The 21699-nt window shown below is 36.2% G+C and overlaps 1 protein-coding gene across 1 annotated transcript in view; it reads left to right on the plus strand.

Annotated features, from left to right (window-relative positions):
• camk1a (calcium/calmodulin-dependent protein kinase Ia) overlaps window positions 1-21699 on the plus strand; it is a 33306-nt gene extending 11607 nt beyond the window's left edge. The window contains exons 3-12 of the mRNA XM_024270459.2: window positions 4155-4286; window positions 5005-5079; window positions 6705-6843; window positions 6925-7051; window positions 7313-7388; window positions 7465-7577; window positions 7647-7725; window positions 10582-10669; window positions 12490-12661; window positions 17101-21699. Coding sequence (XP_024126227.1) covers window positions 4155-4286; window positions 5005-5079; window positions 6705-6843; window positions 6925-7051; window positions 7313-7388; window positions 7465-7577; window positions 7647-7725; window positions 10582-10669; window positions 12490-12661; window positions 17101-17204 — 1105 coding nt within the window. The 3' untranslated portion in view covers window positions 17205-21699. The remainder of the gene's footprint in view (window positions 1-4154; window positions 4287-5004; window positions 5080-6704; window positions 6844-6924; window positions 7052-7312; window positions 7389-7464; window positions 7578-7646; window positions 7726-10581; window positions 10670-12489; window positions 12662-17100) is intronic.

The raw sequence follows: 21699 nt of genomic DNA on the forward strand, positions 1-21699 counted from the left end.
TCCGTCCATTCATCCGTCCATCCATCAATCCATCCACCATCTGTCCATCTGTCCGTCCATCCATTCATCCATCCGTCCATCCATCCCTTCATCATCCGTCCATCCATCCCTTCATCATCCGTCCATCCACCCAACTTCCATCCATCCATCCATCCATCCATCCAACTTTCGTCCATCCGTCTCTCCATCCACCCATCAATCCATCCATCATCCATCCATCAAATTTCTTTTCATTCGCATCCATCCGTCTGTCCATCCATCCATACATCAACTGACAGCGATTTAAAAGAAGAAAAACTCAGACATGCAAAAACAAAATTTCTTATTACATTTTTTCTCTTTCATAAGAACAATGCCACACATGCATGTATATATATATATATATATATATATATATATATATATATATATATATATATATATATATATATACATTTTCATTGCAGAGGGACTTTAACAGATGGAAAACACTGCAAGGGCCCACGACAGGTGCTGACCACAGTGTTGACATAATGGGATTTCAACCCAATGCTCTGAATGTCCAAGTGAAGAAATTCAATGAAGCTCGGGTTGAAGTGTACTTTTCGAGGTTCATTTGTGATACATCTGTGAAAATTTCCTGTAAAAGACCACAACTTTTCTCACTTTTTCCAAGTATATTCACACGTCATCCATTTTCCTCCATGCAATATGTGCAACCCTCCTCTTACAATAGAGATAGTCTATTCTGTTAGCTTACTTGTACCTATATTTTACTATTTCGGTTGCAAAAGTTTTATTTGATAAATGTAGGGTATTGTTCAAGTAAACATTCACTTTTGTTGCGAAACGTTGAGTTATAATAGATAGATCTCTGGCTAAGAAATCCTTTGGGAGCCAATTCAGTATTTTACCCCCAAAAATAGACTGTCCTGGAAACAAAAGTTACAGCAAAAACATCATTTTCATGGAGCTTTTTCTAAATTATTTTTTTACTCAGCTCAGGTCAACGTATCGACAGTTTATTTTTCATATTCCCCTCTCAAGGTTGCACCTCTCTTGTTTCTGTTCTGGTCCATTTACTTTCTAATTCTGTAAAACCCAAAAAAGAGACTGTCTGGCAAATACAATTTACTGCTCGAGCTGTAATGCTATTAGAAAATAAATGCTGCAGATGCAAACTCAATAAAAGGCTTTCATGGGTCAATGAAAACTTTAGAGTTATTGGATTTTTTTAACGCTGGGATTCTTTTATGACAATTTAATAAACAAAAATGCACATTTGAGGGAGATTTAGCTCCTCTGTCTGCAGCAACATCTCACAAAGATGTGGTAGTTCATGAGGAACCGGTGTTATTGGGAAAAGGACGTCTTTATGGTTTCTGCAGATTCATACTGAGCATTTAATGGGTGAGATTCACTGGCACACAATGTTGTTTTGGATGTCCTTTAAAATGGCTGAAAGATAAAAATAGTCCGTTTGTTGTGTCCTTCTTTATTGGTTCTGTCGATAGCAGTACAAATACATTTCAGTGCAGACGTTTATTGTGACTCTAGTTTTTGAGACATTGAGCAAAATATACCTTATAGGAAATTTATGAGAAATTATTCAAAATCCTTCAGAGAATTTGTGGACTTTGAAACCACCATTAACAGCAATTTAAAAATAACTTGGCATTGAGCTGTTAAATTAGCATTATGCTAGCTAATTTGATTAGTTTGGCATCTACGTTTTTTTTTTATGGTAACTTTGAATGTATCTGATATTTTCGCAACGTGCTAATGTTATCATCTAATATGATATCGACTGAAAATTTTTATGCTAATTTGGAATTCATCTAATATTTTAGCAACCCGCTAACATTATTTGCTTATGTATCTACTGAGAATGTTTATGCTAATTTGGAATTTTTCTTATATTTTAGCAACGTGCTAATGTTATTGACTAAAATATCTACTGAGATTTTATATGCTAATTTGGAATTAATCTAATATTTTAGCAACATGATAATGTTACTGGCTAATATAATAAGTACTGAGGTTTTTTATGCTAATTTGGAAGTTTTCTGATATTTTAGCAACATGCTAGCATTATTAGCTAATATGATATCTACTGAGATTTGATATGCTACATTTGGAATGTATCTAATATTTTAGCAACATGCTAACGTTATTAGCTAATGTGATATCTACTGAGATTTTATATGCTACATTTGGAATTTACCTAATATTTAAGCAACATGCTAACGTTATTAGCTAATATGATATCTACTGAGATTTTATATGCTACATTTGGAATTTACCCAATATTTTAGCAACATTCTAATGTTATTAGCTAATATGATATCTACTGAGATTTTATATGCTACATTTGGAATTTATCTAATATTTTAGCAACATGCTAACGTTAGTAGCTAATATGATATCTACTGAGATTTTATATGCTACATTTGAAATGTATTTAATATTTTAGCAACATGCTAACGTTATTAGCTAATATGATATCTACTGAGATTTTATATGCTACATTTGAAATTTATTTAATATTTTAGGAACATGCTAACCTTATTGACTAGTATGATATCTACTGAGATTTGATATGCTACATTTGGAATTTACCCAATATTTTAGCAACATGCTACCGTTATTAGCTAATATGATATCTACTGAGATTTTATATGCTACATTTGGAATTTATCTAATATTTTAGCAACATGCTAACGTTATTAGCTAATATGATATCTACTGAGATTTTATATGCTACATTTGGAATTTACCCAATATTTTAGCAACATGCTAACGTTATTAGCTAATATGATATCTACTAAGATTTTAAATGCTACATTTGGAATTTATCTAATATTTGAGCAACATGCTAACGTTATTAGCTAATATGATATCTACTGAGATTTTATATGCTACATTTGAAATGTATTTAATATTTTAGGAACATGCTAACATTATTGACTAGTATGATAACACTGAGGGTTTTTATTCTTATTTGGAATTTATCAAATGTTTTAGCAACATGCTAACATTATTGGTTAATATGCTGAGGGTTTTTATTTATATTTGGAAATTAGCCAACATGTTTAGCATGCTAACGTTTTTGGTTAATTTGTTATGTACTGTGGTTTGTTAGGCTAATATTTTAGCAACATGCTAACATTTATTACTAAATTGACGACTACTGTGAGTTTTTAGGCTGTGTTGGAATTTAGCTAATATTTTAGCAATGCGCTTGCTTTTTAGGCTAATATGGTATATACTAAAGTTTGTTGGGCTAATTGTTGGAGTTAGGCTCATATTTAAGCAACACACTACATGTTTTTGTAAATTTGGCGTGTTTTGAGAATTTTTAAGCAATCGTACCCATTTTTAAGAAATTTAGGCCAACTTCAGCTGTCTTTCATTATTCTTTAACAATATTTCAAGTCTTTTAGAAAATGTAACATTTTGCAAATAGCTTTTCCCTTCAGCACTTTAAGTAAATAGCTTCAGCATTTTCAGTAAACAGTTTCAGCAAAAAACATTCACTCCAGCATTATTGCAGGTAATGCAACTTTACAATTTTACCTTTCTGCATTCTGAGGAGTACTTTTTTTATTTTTCCCGTTTGGTGTTGACCGTCTAAAGCCCTTGTCAGTGCTGTTCCTTACACATGGAACGAGTCCTTGCAGTTACTTTCAATGCTTCTTGCATTCAGGCCTCCTCCTGAGCTCCTTCCCACGCTGCTGTGGGTAGACTGTAAATACACACCATTCTCCCTCTCATTATTACCAGACCATGATCCATAATGCAGTCTAGTCCCTCAGATGCTGCATTATCTCTATTTATTATTGAATAGAATAAAAATAGCTTTTTTTCTCCCTAAACGTCTCTGTTGCTTCAAGTCCGAAGCCATTTTTCTGGGCTTCTAAACCATCAAGTAATGTCACCATTTTGAATAATTCATTTGAGTACTGCTCACATGCATGAGCACACACACCCACATACATGCGCACAATTTATGCTGCACAAGCCCAATGCGGTTAATACATTGATTACATGTTTGCAGCTTTTGTAAGCAATAGAAGATGGCTTTTCTCATGGAAACGATTCAATGGGCTTTGGGTTCCTGGAAACAGCCAGCCGCTTCTCATTATCTCCCATGTTCCCATGTATGTATCTTTCAGGGGGGCTTTTTCCGAGGTGGTTCTAGCAGAGGAGAAGAGGACTCAGAGGCTAGTAGCCATCAAGTGCATCCCCAAGAAGGCTCTGGAGGGAAAAGAGAACAACATTGAAAACGAGATTGCAGTGCTGCACAGGTGAGGTGGCCGAAGTTGCGTCGGTCGCGTCGGCTGCCAGGAGGAGGAATCAGCCAGCGCCTCGCGGTGCATGTGCAGACGCAGCACAAGGGGTCATCCGAAGGGATGACTAAACGCGTGGTGTCAGTAAAAACAGTGGGATTGTTCACCGGAAATGTCAGGAGTAAAGAAGATGGTCCTATTTATAGTGTCCCTGTTGCCAGGGCAACAGCACACAGAGGCGGAGATGGTGTGGAGTTCCCCGCAGCAGTGTACTCAAGAAAGAGGCAAAGAGGGTGGGGAAGCAGGAAGGGAGGAGGGATGGAAGAAGAAGAAGAGAAGGATTTGGGGGAAATGGAGTTTGGATAAATATTTAAAGTAGCAATAAAATACATAAAAGAGCAAAAGATGGAAAGTGAGGCAGTGAGTCTTAAAGTCACAGTAGTCCTTCTCAGCTGTTGTTGTGTTCTTGACGGCTCATATGCTCTCAGTGTCACTCGCGAGCCAAGAGAGATGTTCATCCATCTGCTGGCTGATTGCTTTTTTTTTCTCCTCATGCGAAAAACACTAGTTGTAGCACTGATTTTTCTGTCAAGCTGTACAACATTTGGTTTTCCTTAAAAAAAAAAAAAAAAAAAAGATCTCACCTTCTAGGGATCGACTGTGCAGCAAGAATGCCATCTGGTGACCAGTAGAAGTTTCTGCTCATCTGTTCTCGTTTTTTTTCCTTCTTCCTCAGAATCAAGCACGCCAACATCGTTTCTCTGGAGGACATTTTTGAAAGCACATCCCACCTATACCTCGTCATGCAACTGTAAGCTTTTATCCTTTTTCATATATCTTCTAAATACCAACTAAATGATCAATTTTTATGAGGAATTAACATTTTCAAGCAAATATACATAATAATTTGGGTTTAGTGTTTAAACACAAGATGGCCTAAAGTTGTATAAACAACTTAAAAGTATTATTTAATCATGTAAATTCTATTACATCAAAGAATTGTCAAAAAATGTTTTTTTAATGATATTTAAGGATCAATTATGAAACAATGGGTGACTTGGTAAGTTTAAATGCAAACATTTTGTTCAAAACACCTTATTTACCCATTGTCTCAAATTTGATGCACACATTTTTAACATAACTGTATTATAAATAATTAACTATCCACAAATTTAGCATGATTTCAATACAGCAATTTAAGAAAAATAATAACAATCGAGTTAATCTCAACCTAAAGTGTTGAAAATTATCCAAACATTTTCCTGCCAGAAGTGTTTTTGTCATGTCATGGAGGCAGCCATTTTGAAAGGAGAAGGAAAAGTCCATCTACTGCCCCTAGTGGAATGATAATGAACTGCAGGCCGGAAAACATGAACCACTTTATATGCAAATGGTTTTTAAGGGAAAGTTTTGATCATGCTAATGAGATAAGGGTCTTAGAATTACGTGTATCGAATATGATACAAATGGTTTTATAGGGTTAATCATTAAAGTGCCACTCCGGTTATCTTTTGATCTGTTTTAAAGTGTTCCCAGTGCTCTTTTAATTGGGATTATAGTGTTTAAAGCCAAAAAAAAATGTTTTCCAGGACTTAGTTTCTGCAGAGTGGCAGGAGTTCACCTCTGAGTTGTAGGTGGAACTATTGGTGCCCCACTTCCTGTCACCCATACGTTAACATGCTCTCCTGTTAGCTTACAGCCCCTCACAACCCCAATCTAACATAACGGGTGCAACAAAAATGACGAGCAATGTTGGAGATATCCTTCTGGAAAGGTTTGATCCAGATTCCAGGGTAGAAGAAGAAAACAAAGACGTTCATGGATCTATTTGTCTGCAAGTGGATGCATCAGAATAGAGCAGAGCATGAAGCTTGTTGCCAGTTATTGATTTTTCTATGTAATAAATACTTATTTTTCAAACATTTTTTTTGTTTTGCTTCTGATTCACAACAATTTGAATAAAAAAGTACTAAAAAATTCAATTTTAAGCTTAAATTTTCTTCATATGTTGCCATCTTGAGAAATTTGGCACAAAGAACGTGTTAAAAACACAATTTTCAATGGAGTTTATTCAATTTCTAAACATGCTCCTTGTAAGTCCTAAGTTTGGGGTCAAAGAAATGTGCTTTGGGTTTGGTAACCTACTTTCTTTGTCTGCAATTACACAGTATTTCCATAGATTCCTGCTCCTTCTTCCTCTGTTTCTTGTGTCTCTTTGCTGACTCTGGCCGGGCTCTGAGTAAGCATTTGTGCAAATTCGTATCCGCCTCCAACCTCTTTTCTGTGACCTGGAAAACGATTTCAGCAAAAGATTTTGTTTTAATTTTTGATGTCTCAGTGCCCAAAGCAAGACGATCTTAATTTTTAAGCGTTCTTGTTACCTCGGTTCCTCTGCATAAGAACATCTAATAAATGGTTTCCTTTGCTTTGTTTCAGGGTATCTGGTGGAGAGCTCTTCGACAGGATTGTGGAAAAAGGTTTCTACACGGAGAGAGATGCCAGCCAGCTCATCCACCAGATCCTGGATGCTGTCAAATACCTCCATGATATGGGGATCGTCCACAGGGACTTGAAGGTATCCCAGCTCATAGAGCAGACAAAAATAGACCTCCCTTCCCCGCAGCTTCGGCTTTGATCACCCTTCTTGTCTTTGCAGCCCGAGAATCTGCTGTATTACAGTATGGATGAGGACTCCAAGATAATGATCAGTGACTTTGGGCTTTCAAAGATTGAGGGAGCGGGCAGTGTCATGTCCACCGCCTGCGGCACTCCTGGTTATGTAGGTGAGGAGTGGTTTTCTGTCGGATGGTTTTTATTCTCCCGCTCTGTCTTTCATGAGAGCCGCTTCAGCCGACATCTCTTTATTCACTGGAACATGAGAGGCTCTTTTATCCACTACTCAGTCAATAGCAAGTGTTTCACAAGTGCTCTCTGCTGTTTAATATGACCTGTCAGATCATATGGTTTTGCTAAGAGGTCAAGATTTCTCACCCTGTGAAGTGTGATTGTGCTCTGTCCACTTCTTTTTTTTTTTTTTTTTCCAGCTCCGGAGGTGCTCGCTCAGAAGCCGTACAGTAAAGCTGTGGATTGTTGGTCTATAGGAGTTATTTCTTACATTTTGTGAGTTTGTTCATTTCTGACAAACCTTTTAAAGGTTTAAATATCCTTTTTTAATGAATGTTTCTCGCCCCCTCAGACTGTGTGGATATCCTCCTTTTTATGACGAGCATGACGCCAAATTGTTTGAGCAGATTTTGAAAGCTGAATATGAATTTGACTCTCCGTACTGGGATGACATCTCAGATTCAGGTACAACTGAAATGTCTACAACAGGAGAAAAGTGCTCAATTAATAAATTATTGTATTTTTTTTTGGCAGCCAAAGACTTTATCTGCCACATGATGGAAAAAGACCCATTGAAAAGATACACGTGTGAGCAGGCTCTCCAACATCCATGGTAGGAACGTTGAAACATGTTTTCATTTTTGGACATAAAAAAGGATGATCAGGTCATAACAATTAAAGGGGGTCATACCATGATTTTCTTAATTCTTTCAGAAAATTTGATTCTATATCCATATTTATGATCATCTGTTATTTTTGGAACACTAAAAAACAAAACATTTATGAAATATTTGTTATTTTTGTGATTTCTTTTCACACCCGGAAGTAAAACGACTCGATCTCTGAGGCTCCGCCTTTCGCTCCCCGAGGGTGCCGCCCATTTCATGAGGTCATCCAAGAGCCGGCCTCGACTGCATGTCACCCAAGTGAAAAAAATAACATTCATTTTTTTTTTAAATGATGTACATACTGTGCAGCCTGGGCATTTATTACCTAAAATATGGCACAGACAGAACAGTGATGGCTAATGGGTTCATTTTGTGGTGAAATTTGGTCGAAAAAAATTTAGACAACACCAGATAAGCATTTCAGGATTTATTACAATAATTAGAACATTGCTCTGATTAGTACTGGCTGTGAACGTGTCTGCTCTCTTTGAAGCATCATTACTCTCTGTATTTTCGCACATACCTCTCTACCTTTGCTGTTCAAACAAGTTCTCCCAATTTGTTGCTTGCTTTCCCCATTAGGAAATAGTCTTCTCCCTTTGTCCAGCAGGTTATAGTCTGCTCTCTTTGTCCACCAGGAAATAGTCTTCTCCCTTTTTTCGCCAGGAAGTAGTCTTCTCTCTTTGTCCACCAGGAATTAGTCTTCTCCCTTTGTCCACCAGGTTATAGTCTTCTCCCTTTGTCCATCAGGAAATAGTCTTCTCCCTTTGTCCAACAGGAAATAATCTTCTCCCTTTGTCCAACAGGTTATAGTCTGCTCTCTTTGTCCACCAGGAAGTAGTCTTCTCCCTTTGTCTACCAGGAAATAATCTTCTCCCTTTTTCCGCCAGGAACTAGTCTTCTCCCTTTGTCCAACAGGAAGTAGTCTGCTTTCTTTGTCCACCAGGAAATAATCTTCTCCCTTTGTCCAACAGGTTATAGTCTGCTCTCTTTGTCCACCAGGAAGTAGTCTTCTCCCTTTGTCCATCAGGAAATAGTCTTCTCCCTTTGTCCAACAGGAAATAGTCTGCGCTCTTTGTCCACCAGGAATTAGTCTTCTCCCTTTGTCCAACAGGTTATAGTCTGCTTTCTTTGTCCACCAGGAAGTAGTCTTCTCCCTTTGTCCAACAGGAAACAGTCTGCTTTCTTTGTCCACCAGGAAATAGTCTGCCCTCTTTGTCCACCAGGAAATAATCTTTTCCCTTTTTCTGCCGGGAAATAGTCTCCTCCCTTTGTCCACCAGGAAATAGTCTTCTCCTTTTGTCCAACAGGTAATAGTCTGCTCCCTTTGTCCACCAGGAAATAGTCTTCTCCTTTTGTCCAACAGGAAATAGTCTGCTTTCTTTGTCCACCAGGAAATAGTCTGCTCTCTTTGTCCACCAGGAAATAATCTTTTCCCTTTTTCTGCCGGGAAATAGTCTCCTCCCTTTGTCCACCAGGAAATAGTCTTCTCCTTTTGTCCAACAGGTAATAGTCTGCTCCCTTTGTCCATCAGGAAATAGTCTTCTCCTTTTGTCCAACAGGTAATAGTCTGTTCCCTTTGTCCACCAGGAAATAGTCTGCTCTCATTGTCCACCAGGTTATAGTCTTCTCCCTTTGTCCACCAGGTTATAGTCTGCTCCCTTTGTCCACCAAGAAATTGTCTGCTCCCCTTGTCCACCAGGAAATAGTCTGCTTTCTTTGTCCACCAGGAAATAGTCTGTTCCCTTTGTCCACCAAGAAATAGTCTGCTCTCTTTGTCCAACAGGAAATAATCTTCTCCCTTTGTGCACCAGGAACTAGTCTTCTCCCTTTGTCCACCAGGAAATAGTCTGCTTTCTTTGTCCACCAGGAAATAGTCTGCTCCCTTTGTCCACCAAGAAATAGTCTTCTCCCTTTGTCCGCCAGGAAATAGTCTTCTCCCTTTGTCCGCCAGAAATTAGTCTGCTCACTATTTCTACCAGGAAATAGTCTGATCTGTTAGCTAGCTGATCACCGCAAGCTTAGTAGAGAAAGTAGAATTTCTGTTAGCCTGGGGGCGGAGCAGACTCTTCCTGGAGGGGGCGGTCCTTAACTTGTGATGTAAGCACGTGAGAACCCGCTCGTTTCTGTGGGTATGGGAGGGGCTGCTGATTAGAGTGCAGGTTTTTAGAGGATTACTAATAAATGAATGCATCAAAATACCACTTCAGGGTTCTTTATAGTGAGGAATGAACAGTATAATACACATAAAAGCTCAGAAAGTTGATTTTTCATGGTATGGCCCCTTTTAAGTAAATTGAACATTTTCTGATCATTTAAAAGAACTCCTTTCTGTCTAATGTTCTCAGACTACTACGCTGTTTCTGAACTGTCCTATGATCATTTTTAAAGATCCACTCTGATCTGTGTTTTCAGTATGTTCTTGTAGCGTTATTTTTATGATGGAGGACAAACATAAAGAAAATAAAGCTCAAAATTGCATTTCTGAGTAATTCTATATTCAAACTGTTGTGAATCAAGAGCTGAAGAAAAAATGACGTTTGAAAAAGATATTCAAAGCATTCAAAGCAACCCCGCCCCCTTTACCCTACCCAAAATCTAAGTTTTGGGTAGGGTAAAGGGGGCGGGGTTGCTCCACCCCAACACAACTCAGAATTCCTGCCTCTCTGAAGATTTTTTGATTTTGGCTAAAAACATAATCATGATTAAAAGACCACTGGGAACATTTTGAAAACAACTTTGCTTTTAAACCTGGAAAGCCTCTCATGTCTTCAGTTCTGTAATTTCTCTGTGGTTTCCAGGATTTGTGGCGATACGGCTTTGGACAAGAATATCCACGAATCTGTCAGTGCACAAATCAAGAAGAATTTTGCCAAAAGTAAATGGAAGGTCAGTGAGCAACTTAGTGCTGTAAGACCAGAAAAACTGTGGGATTGGAAGAGGAGTTCATGCAGCTTGTCATAAATTGACTTTCATCACACCGGAGTTTGATCAGAAAGTGCTGGTGAACATTGTTGTTTCAGGCAGAATATTGTAGTCTTTGGATGATGGTAGAAAGGTCCTTTGATAGTTTTTCTTGACATGGATCTGACTTCTCAGCCCACATCCAGTATAGATGATAATATATTACCTTTGACAGACTAACAAACACTTTTTAAATGAAATATGTTATTTTTGTGAATTATTTCCTACCCGGTAGTAAGACGACTTGATCTCTGAAGCTTCGCCTTTCGCTCCATTTCATGACGTCAACCTAAAGCTGGTCTAGGCGTCGCGTCTGCGTCTCGCACACAAAAACAAACAATGTCCGAACTTTTGCAAATATAGATGTGTATATTCTGCATATAAAACAAAAACTTCTTGCAGATCACAACCAGCTTAGCTGAGAAAGTGTGTTTGTGTTAGCCTGGGGGCGGAGACTCTCCCTGGAAGGGGCTGTTCCTCATTTTGTGACATCACAATGTTAGAACCCGCTCGTTTTTGTGTGTTGGAGTTTTAGAGGTTTGCTCTGAGGTGCGTGAATGTTTCAAAAATACCGCTTTGGGGTTGTTTTTCATGAGGAATTGACATTAGAATACACTAGAAACATCAAAAAAGTTGATCTTGTATGATATAGTAGGTCCTTTAAACTTCCAATCCAATGAAAATTGTGTTTTTAGCATGTTCTTGTCACAGTTTTCTCATGATATATATATATATTATACGTATATAAAATAATTTAAGATTAAAACTGCATTTCTAGGTGTTTTTTAAATATTTAATCAGGTTTTTTAACATCATTTTCAACACAAACACAAACAAACATCCCCACCCTCCTCCTTTGGTCAACAAATACACACTGTAATTGCGTTGTATTTATAGATTTTTTACACAAAATATATAAACATCCATTACTATATATGTATATACAGACAAATACATAAACAAAGATATTTAAATCAATTCAGAAAATCATTTAAGACAGGATATAGCATTAAATACACTCAAATAACAAGAAATAATATATTTAAAAGAAATAACAGCCTGATATATATATATATATATATATATATATATATATATATATATATATATATATATAAATGAATGAATACAGAAGTAAATAAAACTAAAGGATGTTCACTCTGTTATTGAAAAACATTAAGAAGGGCTTCAACATGATATAGAATTTGTATTTCTGAGGGTCTTAGGGTGTACTTTTTTTTTAACACCAGACATCCAGTGTTTCTGTTCGATTTACTGTAATTTCTTGCCAACAACATAATTCCAGTAGATTCTGAAGGAGAAAAACATCGCGAAACTGGATTTTTCTTTCTATGCTAATGTTAGCTTAAGCTCGTGAGGTGCTACAAGCTAGCAGAAGAGAGTGTAAACAAAGGGCTGATGGGAAATTAGCGGAGGCTAGCTTCTGCTCCAACGGTACCGCCCACAACCCAGAGGCAAATTTGAGATGAACTCCAGCTGATCAGGCGAAAATGTTAAAAACAACACAAGTTGTTTGATTTTGGATAAAAACGGCATAATTATAATTTTAAAAAATCACTGGAAACGCTTTAAGAAAAGACTGACATTATAGTTATTAGTAGATTTTTTTCAATATAATGTTTTTCTGCATCACTGAGTTTTTTCTTTCTCTGAAATCTCCATTCGAGCATGTTTTTTTTTTTAATATCTCCAGTCCAAACCTTCCTCCGTTCTTCCCCCTGCAGCAAGCGTTTAATGCCACAGCAGTGGTGCGCCACATGCGGAGGTTGCAGCTGGGCACCAGTCTCGAGGGACCCAGTCAGATTACTCCCACCAGCCCCTGCCATGGACATCTGCTCCCAGAGGAGGAAGTGGAGGAAGAGGAGGAGGAACTTGGAAACGAGGAGGAGGAAAGCTGTGAGTAAACATTTTAATAAACATGACTTTAAGGAATCCGTGCTGACTGGAGGCGGATAAAAGCAGCGGACCAGACCAGACATTTGAAGCTGTTGTGGGAGGACTTCACTATCTTTAATCTTATAGAAACTCTTAGAAAATATACAGGAATGATATGTTAAACACTTGCACTTATAGCACGATTACTGGGACTAAAAAGACTACTGGGAACGATATTACAAAAGGAAAAATGTAAATGAATGGAACTTTCAACAGCTTTTTTTTTTGTGGCAATGCTTGATATCCATCTTTTTATTTATTTATTTATTTATTTTTTTGCAGATATATTTTGGTTATATAACAATAATTCCACAATTTACCTGAAACTGTCCAGAAAACTCCAATCGGAATAGAATTTTTTTTTTACCATAAAAAGTGACATAAATTTAGATCAAAATGTTTTTTTGTATTTTATAGGAAGAAATTAAACATGTAGAAAAAAAATAAAAATTTATAAATCCACAAATAAGGCAAAGACGTGGTCAAAATTATGTAAAAAATGCCTAAAAAAAACAGGTGAAGCTCAACTTAAAGTTCCAAGGATGTATTCTAAGGCAGGAGAGTCAAACTTAATCGCACAAGGAGCTAAAATCCAAAACACACCTTAGATTGTGCACTGAACAGGATAAACATTTATTGAACACTAAAACAACATTTTTAAAACTTTAAAAACGTAACTTTTTAACATATTTATTAGCTAGATATATAGCATTATCTGCAATTATGCTAGTGTGAATGCTGTAAGTTGAATTTGGCCACTGAAATTGATAGCTAAAAATGCTAAAGCTGATAGCCAGCTAAAATATTAGCTAAATTCAAAATTAGCCTAAAAAACAACAAAAAAAACGAAGGTCAGCCAAAACAGTTAGCATATAACTGGAAAAAATAGCTAAACTTAAAAATACCCTAAAAAAATGAGAAAGAGCTAAAATTAGCTAAGACAGCTAGCATGTAAATATTAGCTAAACTCCAAATCAGCCTAATAAAACATAAAAAGAAAAGCCTAAATTAGAAAAAACAGCTAGCATGTAGTTGAAATATTATTTAAACTACAAAATAGCCTTCAAGATCTTAGTAAATGGCAAAATAGTCCAAAAAGCTAGCAGAATGCTAATTTTTAAAACCTTAAAACTGTAACTGTTTAACATAATTATGTATAATATAAAGGCAGGAATATTATTCCAGAATAAATCAACTTAAACCTTAAATAACTTTCAATATTTTAATCTCCATAGAAATATATTTTGTCAAAATTATACAATTTAGAAATAAGCTCAAGATAACATCGGCATTAATAATAAAATTAAATGATATGGAGGACCAGATAGAATTACCGAATCGGCCCTCGGGCCTCGACTTTGACACGTGTTCTCAGGGTTTTCACAATGAAGTAAATTAACTTTTATTCGTTTATTTTAAACCAAAAATTTTACAACCAAAATACACATTGACGCCTTCATGTTAACTGTGAATATAAACGATGCTAAGTGGTCAGTTTCCTTCCTGCGTCTTTGTAAACAGACGATGTTATCGGCAAACTCATAGCTGCGTTTCCATTACACTTTTGCGCAAAACTTTTTCGAAATTTCTAGAATTTCGATAAAACAATGTTTCGAAAAAACAGCGTTTCCATTAAACCATGATTATGCGAAAAACTCGAAGTAATTCCCGCGATAAGTCATTAAAAAAACATGACGACGGATATAAACACTATTTTCATGTGCAGTAGATTCATTCACATTTCTGCCACGGAGCTAGCTCTCATCCTTCCCATCAGAGAAGACGTCTACGTCTGATCCGAGCCTTGGAGCGGCAGGCTCCTTAAACGTGGGAGCGACGTAGAGTCAAACAGTTTTGGGGAATCGTGGTTGAAGAATTCACCGAAGAGCTGTGGATTCAGCATTTTCGCATGACACGCTCAACTTTTGATGAGCTGTGCGGTGCTCAAGGCAGCCAGTTGCTGTGAAAAAGCGCATTTGACCAGCTTTTCCTGCTTCCAGTCCGAAACGTCATATCCGGTTAATGGTCACGTGACTCGTTTGTTTCGAAAAAAGTGTTTCCATTACAGTTTTTCGAAAAACTACTGTTTCGATACGGCCCAAATACCACCTCCTCTAAGCGCAAAAACTTTATTTCGAAAAAGGCGAGTTTTTTCGAAATTGTGGTGTTTCCATTAGGATAATTTAATATCGAAATTCCGTTTTTCGAAATTTCAGAGTTAATGGAAACACGACGAGTTCAGAGCCAACTCTAAAGATAATAAGGGTAGAGAAAATATTTGGAATAAAACGAACTTTAGGACATTCGTTTATGTGGTGAGCCATGCAGAACTATTCAGATTTATTGTAAGTAGGTCAGTGAGTAAACTCATTATGCATTTTGACATGTAGTGATGATTCAGACTGACTTCAGTTCAGATGTGTGCTATGAGTCTCAAAAGTCTAATTTGTTCATTTTGGGACAAAACAAACATTTTGTTAAAATTTCTGTCAATGTTGTTTTTTTATTTTTAATAGAATATAATGGAAAACTTGATTTTAACTGTCTTTTATTCTTAAATCACTTCTCATTTTTACTGATGGGAGGAAACTTTTAGCAAAAAAAGAGAATAATCATGCATTTGGGATTTAATGACTGACATACAAAGCTTTATAATTAAGGAAGAGAAGGAGGAGAATATAAGACACTTCCAGTTGGAGTTTCTGACTTTTATCTTGCAAAAGTAAATTGTTTTGTATTATTATTGTATTTGTCTGTCAAAGGTGTTTACTTGTTGCCAAAGTTACAGAGTCTCAACAATTCAGGTCTTGTGAAAAAAAGATTCAGTAGTAAAAAAAAAGAGAAATACAAAAATAATACTATAAATGTAAAAATGCAGGACATAGCCTTCCAATAATTATTATAAGCATCAAACCACGTGTCAAAGTCAAGGCCCGGGGACTGGATCTGGCCCTCTGGGTAATTCTATTGGGCCCTTCAGATCATTTTATTGTATTGTTATTAATTGATTTATTTATTCTTGAATAATATCCTGCCTTTTTCTTATTTATAATTATGTTAAAAAGTTACAGTTTTAAAGTTTTAAAATTGGCATTCTGCTAGCTTTTTGGAATATTTTGGTATAAGATTTTTTAGGCTATTTTGGAGTTTAGCTAATATTTCAGATACATGCTAGCTGTTTTGGCTAGTTTAGGCTTTTTTGTCAGTTTTTATGCTATTTTAAAGTTTAGCTACTACTACAGCTACATGCTAGCTGTTTTGGCTAATTTAGGCTTCTTGTGGATTTTTTTTCCCATTCTGGAGTTTAGCTAAAATGTACATGCTATCTGTTTTGGCTAGTTTAGGCTTTTTCTCCACCTTTAGGCTATTTTTGTGTTTTGCTACTATTACAGCTACATGCTAGCTGTTTTGGCTAGTTTAGGCTTCTTGTGGATTTTTTTTTCCATTCTGGAGTTTAGCTAAAATGTACATGCTAGCTGTTTTGGCTAGTTTAGCCTTTTCTCCACTTTTAGGCTATTCTTGTGTTTTGCTACTATTACAGCTACATGCTGGAGTTAGGCTAATATTTACACGCTAGCTGTTTGGGCTAATTTAGTATTTTTTCAGGTTTTGAGGCTATTTTGCTGTTTTGGCGAACCTTTTACGTTTTACATTTTTTTTGGCTAATTTATTAGTTGGCTAATATTTTAGCTGACTATCAGCTTCAGCGTTTTTAGCTATCAATTTCAGCATCTTCAGCGGCCAAATTCAGCTTACAGCATTCACATTAGCATTATCGCAGATAATGCTATGTATTTAGTTCATAATTATTTTAGAAAGCTACAGTTTTAACATTTTAAATATGTAGTTTTAATGTTTAATAAATGTTTATACTAATGTGTGTTTTGGATTTTGACCCTCTTGTGCGATTGAGTTTGACACTCCTGTATCAAACCATTGTGGAAAAAATGCTTTTTTCCCCGTAACCATTGTCTTGTGTTTGGGTCACTGACCCGTTTCAGTTTTTAATGGCATAAAAGAAACACTTATAGTTAGTTTTGAGTTTGGCCTTTTGACTTTGTCAGGAACTCTGATTTTAACTAAATTATTATTATTTTTTTCACTTTTTATTTTTAAAATGCTTTTGTTGAAAATTCCAGAAAGCCACACATAACCAGATAGGTGCACAGACTGCAGACGGGTCTCGATTGAATGGCCAGACTTAAAAAAAAGAAAAAAAAAAGACCACGAGTCTCTGATAGGGGCGGGCCAAATGTGGAGCCATAGTTTAGGTACTAGTAAAATCATTTCTGCATAACCTCAAACACCTGGATGTTCAAACTTCTTGAAACAATTATTATTTTTCTATACTTGGAATGAAGCTAATTTACTGTTTTACATTTGCGCTCTCTAACATTCAGTATCCCACTATGACGACGGTCGTCGAGGAAGCACCGAGGGCAGCGCCGACCGCGACAGCCTGCGGAGCTGCACGTACTGCTGCAGACCCACCAGCCGCATCTGAACATAGCCTCCTGTCGTCACGGTGACGCTGTATCCCTGGATCGCCCAGATCCCGTCCTCCCAGTCTGGCCAGGAACTCAGAGTAGATAAGCAGCGTCATAACAGAGTACATCCGCATCCTGCAGGGTCCTTCTACAACCAGAACAAAACAGAGAAAACAGCACAGCTGAGTCACGGCTTTCCTCTCGTTTGCATGTTAGGTTGTTTCAAGCAGGAGAGTGGTCATTTGAAAGTGTGTTTATCCCCTCTACAACACGGAGCTGATCTTTGTTCAGATTATTGCCGTTTGGGTGCAGTCAAGGATCGAAGATGCTGGAGTTTCAACTTTCAATATAGTTTTTTTTCCTCCCTTCTTTCGTTATATGTCACATCTACCTCTGAACACAGTAACCGCGTCTGCATCCAGCCTGCCCACTCACAATGCTTTACTGGCAGCATTCTCCAATGATTTAGTCAGACAGAGCCCACAGAAAACATGTCACTGTCCTCATCATCTCTCGCTCAACGAGAGCTTTTAACCAGCCATTATATCTGTTTAGCCATTTTTTAAAAATACATTTTCCTTCTTTACTCTTTTAGAAGTGAGGTTGTTTGAAAGTAGAGGGTGATTCTGGGGTTTATGAACTCTAAATTCTGGCTCAGACTGGACATGTTAGAGGGTTTTTGCATGCCTCTTCCTGGGGAAAACACTGAAAAGTATCTAAAAAAAGAACACTTTTTTAAAAATTTGTTTGTTTGTTTTCTGGCTGTTCTGTTATCAGAGGCTCAGACTGGGATCCCCATAAGTCTGCATATCCCGTCGTGTCAGGAAAACTCTTTCTAAAACCCAATTCAAGTAAAAAAAAAGGAGAATTTTGGGGGAAGGAAGCAATCGTGGTATCATCATCCTTCTGTTCTGCTGTTGACGAAATCTCCACCAGCTGTCAGTCTGGGGATCTGGCTCCGGTCCGGATGAGTCGGAGGGATCTCAGTCTGGGTGCTCCGCCTGCCGTGTGCTGTGCACCTCTAGTGGAAGAAGTTTTGATCTACTGTTTGCATGATCTGGTTAAATATGTTTACATGAATGATTATCAATTAATATAAACACACATGAATATGCTGTCGTATTGAATAATGATGTAATTCTGTAATTTTGAGCTATATAATGTGAAGTAAGTAACACCAGAAGTAATGTGGGCAAAATACAACACAGCACAGTGAACTTACGATTTGCATTGACTATGATGGTGAAGTCTCTGAGTGATATTCCAGCTGTACTTTCGTCATATGATCTCATTCTTTGCATTTTTTTTTTTCGGTTTTATTAACCCTTTAACACCTGAGGTGTCGCCAGTGACGCTTAAACACTAAATCTTTAACTTCTCTACGGAAGCCAAAAACGGTCCAGCCTGTTTTTTTTTTCTCATTATAATGAGAAAGTAGGTTATCTCTTTATAACGAAAAAACAAAGTTCATTTTCTCAAGAAAATGAGATAATAACTTGTCATGACGACATAAAGAAGTTTGTTTTCTCAAGAAAATGACATATTTTGTTATAGCAACAAAACAATCTTCAATTTCTCAAAAAAACATAACAACAACTCGATAATAACAACAAAACAAGATAACAGTTCATTATAAAGAAAAAACTATGTTTTTTTTCTCGAGAAAACAAGACAACAACTCATTCTAATGAGAAAAAGAAGTTAGTCTTCTCGATAAAACGAGATATAAACTCATTCTAATTATAAAACACGATAGCAACTCGTTGAACGAGATCACAGCCGTTATAACGAGATATCGAAGTTTGTTTTCTCAAAAAAACGAGATAACAACTCGTTCCAATGAGAAAACCAGATAACAACTCGTTGAACGAGATGACAATCATAATAACGAGAAAACGTTTGTTTTCTGGATAAAAACGAGATAAATACTCATTATAACGAGAAAACAAGATAAACAACTCGTTCTCATGAGAAAGCAAAATAACAGGGCGTTATGACGAGAAAACGAAATGCGCTTTCTAGAGAGAGAATGAGATAACAATTCTTATAACAAAAATACTGAGTTTGTTTTCTCGAGAAAACGAGATAACAACTCGTTATAATGAGAAAATTAAGCTTGTTTTCTCGAGAAACAAGATTATAACTCGTTATAACTAGAAAATGAAGGTCGTTTTCTCAAGAAAATGAGATAAAAAAACAGTTATAACGAGAAAACGAGATAAACAACTCGTTCTCATGAGAAAGCAAAATAACAGCGCGTTATGACGAGAAAATGAAATGCGCTTTCTGGAGAGAGAATGAGATAACAATTCTTATAACAAAAATACTGAGTTTGTTTTCTCGAGAAAACGAGATAACAACTCGTTATAATGAGAAAATTAAGCTTGTTTTCTCGAGAAACAAGATTATAACTCGTTATAACTAGAAAAAGAAGGTTGTTTTCTCAAGAAAATGAGATAAAAAAACAGTTATAACGAGAAAACGAGATAAACAACTCGTTATAATGAGAAAATGAAGTTCGTTTTCTCAAGAAAACGAGATAAACAACTTGTTATAATGAGAAAATTAAGTTTTTTTTTCTAGAGAAAAACAAGATAAACAACTCCATATTATAAGAAAATGAAGTTTGTTTTCTCAAGAAAACAAGATAGCAACTCGTTACAGAGAGAAAACAAGATAAACAAGTCCTTATAATGAGAAAATTAAAGTTTGTTTTATCGAGAAAACGAGATATCAACTTGTTATAACAAGAAATCGAGATAAACAACTCGTTATAAGGAGAAAATGAAGTTTGTTTTCTCGAGAAACAAGATTATAACTCGTTATAACTAGAAAATGAAGGTCGTTTTATTGAGAAAACGAGATAACAACCCGTTATAACGAGAAAACAAGATAAACAACTCGTTATAATGACAAAGCAAAATAACATCGCGTTATAACGAGAAAACAAAGTGCGTTTTCTTGAGAGAACGAGATTACAATTGTTATAACTAGAAAATGAAGTTCGTTTTCTCAAGAAAACGAGATAACAACTCGTTATAATGAGAAAATGAAGTTCGTTTTCTTGAGAAAACAAGATAAACAACTCGTTATAATAAGAAAATGAAGTTTGTTTCCTCGAGAAACAAGATTATAACTCGTTATAACTAGAAAATGAAGGTCGTTTTCTCAAGAAAAACGAGATAACAACTCTTTGAACAGAGAAAACAAGATAAACAACTCGTTATAATGAGAAAATGAAGTTTGTTTTATCGAGAAAACGAGATATCAACTTGTTATAACAAGAAATCGAGATAAACAACTCCTTATAATGAGAAAATGAAGTTTGTTTTCTCGCGAAACAAGATTATAACTCGTTATAACTAGAAAATAAAGTCTGTTTTCTCAAGAATTCGAGAAAACAACTCGTTATAATGAAAAAAATGTTTTTCTTTGAGAAAATTAGATAAACATCTCGTTATAATGAAAAAATGAAGTTTTTTTGAGAAAATGAGAAATCAACTCGTTACAACGAGAAAAGTAAGTTCGTTCTCTCAAGAAAACGGGATAATAATCATGTTATAAAGAAAAAAGAACAACGTTCGTTTTCTCATTACAACAAGATAGTGGATCTTGTTATTACCACAAAAAGACAGACATTTCTGCAGACATCCTGTTATAACGTCGATTCTGAATCTGCTGGAATTATCATGTTAACGGTTGAGAAGTTACAGTAAATCAAAGAACATAAACACTGGAGCTCCGGTGTTACAGGGTTAAACCCCGAGAGCAGAGAGCTCCTATATTGGTAAGATATGTCAAAACAGGGTAACGGGGGTGTCCCTTCATCTGCCTGAGGACACACTTTACATTTCCATCCTCCAGAGCACAACATCGACTCTGAAAGCCATAAAGAGAAGTGAAGCTGCTTTACAATTGATTCTAACACTTTTAATAATAGGTAGTAGATTATATTGTGAAAGAACGTCCTCAACTCCAAGAACAAATTCTCTTAATATGAAATCTTCTTCTATTTTAATGCAGTATGCCTCCGCATCTTATTTTGAAAAGCTTTAAAGTGAAATGTTATCCTCATTTGTCACTGATGCATGCAGTACAGTAAAAGATTTAAAAGACTGTCATTGTGGAAAATATGCAAACTGTGTATGAAGGGCTTCAGGTTTACTGTATGATAGCCACCGGTGACGACTTTGATGACCTGGCTATCGATTATGTGTTTCGTAACCACCCTCTGTTCAACTTTTTCCTGGTTTCCATTCGGCTGTGTTTTTTCAGAATCTGGTTCAGACACATCTAAATGCATAAAGAAACACCTGTATATTCTATAAATATATATAAAAATATAAGTATATATATTGTATATCCTTTTTTTGTAACGGCTGTTTTGAGCTACAAACGTATGGATGCAATGCATCATGGGTTAGTGAAAAAAGATGTAAGAAAAAAAAAAAACAATTTGTACCCACTGAGACATGACTGCAGGAAAAGAAATAAAACTTCCTTGTCTATGCA

Source organism: Oryzias melastigma, linkage group LG5 (genome assembly GCF_002922805.2).
Source record: "Oryzias melastigma strain HK-1 linkage group LG5, ASM292280v2, whole genome shotgun sequence".
Taxonomy (NCBI): domain Eukaryota; kingdom Metazoa; phylum Chordata; class Actinopteri; order Beloniformes; family Adrianichthyidae; genus Oryzias; species Oryzias melastigma.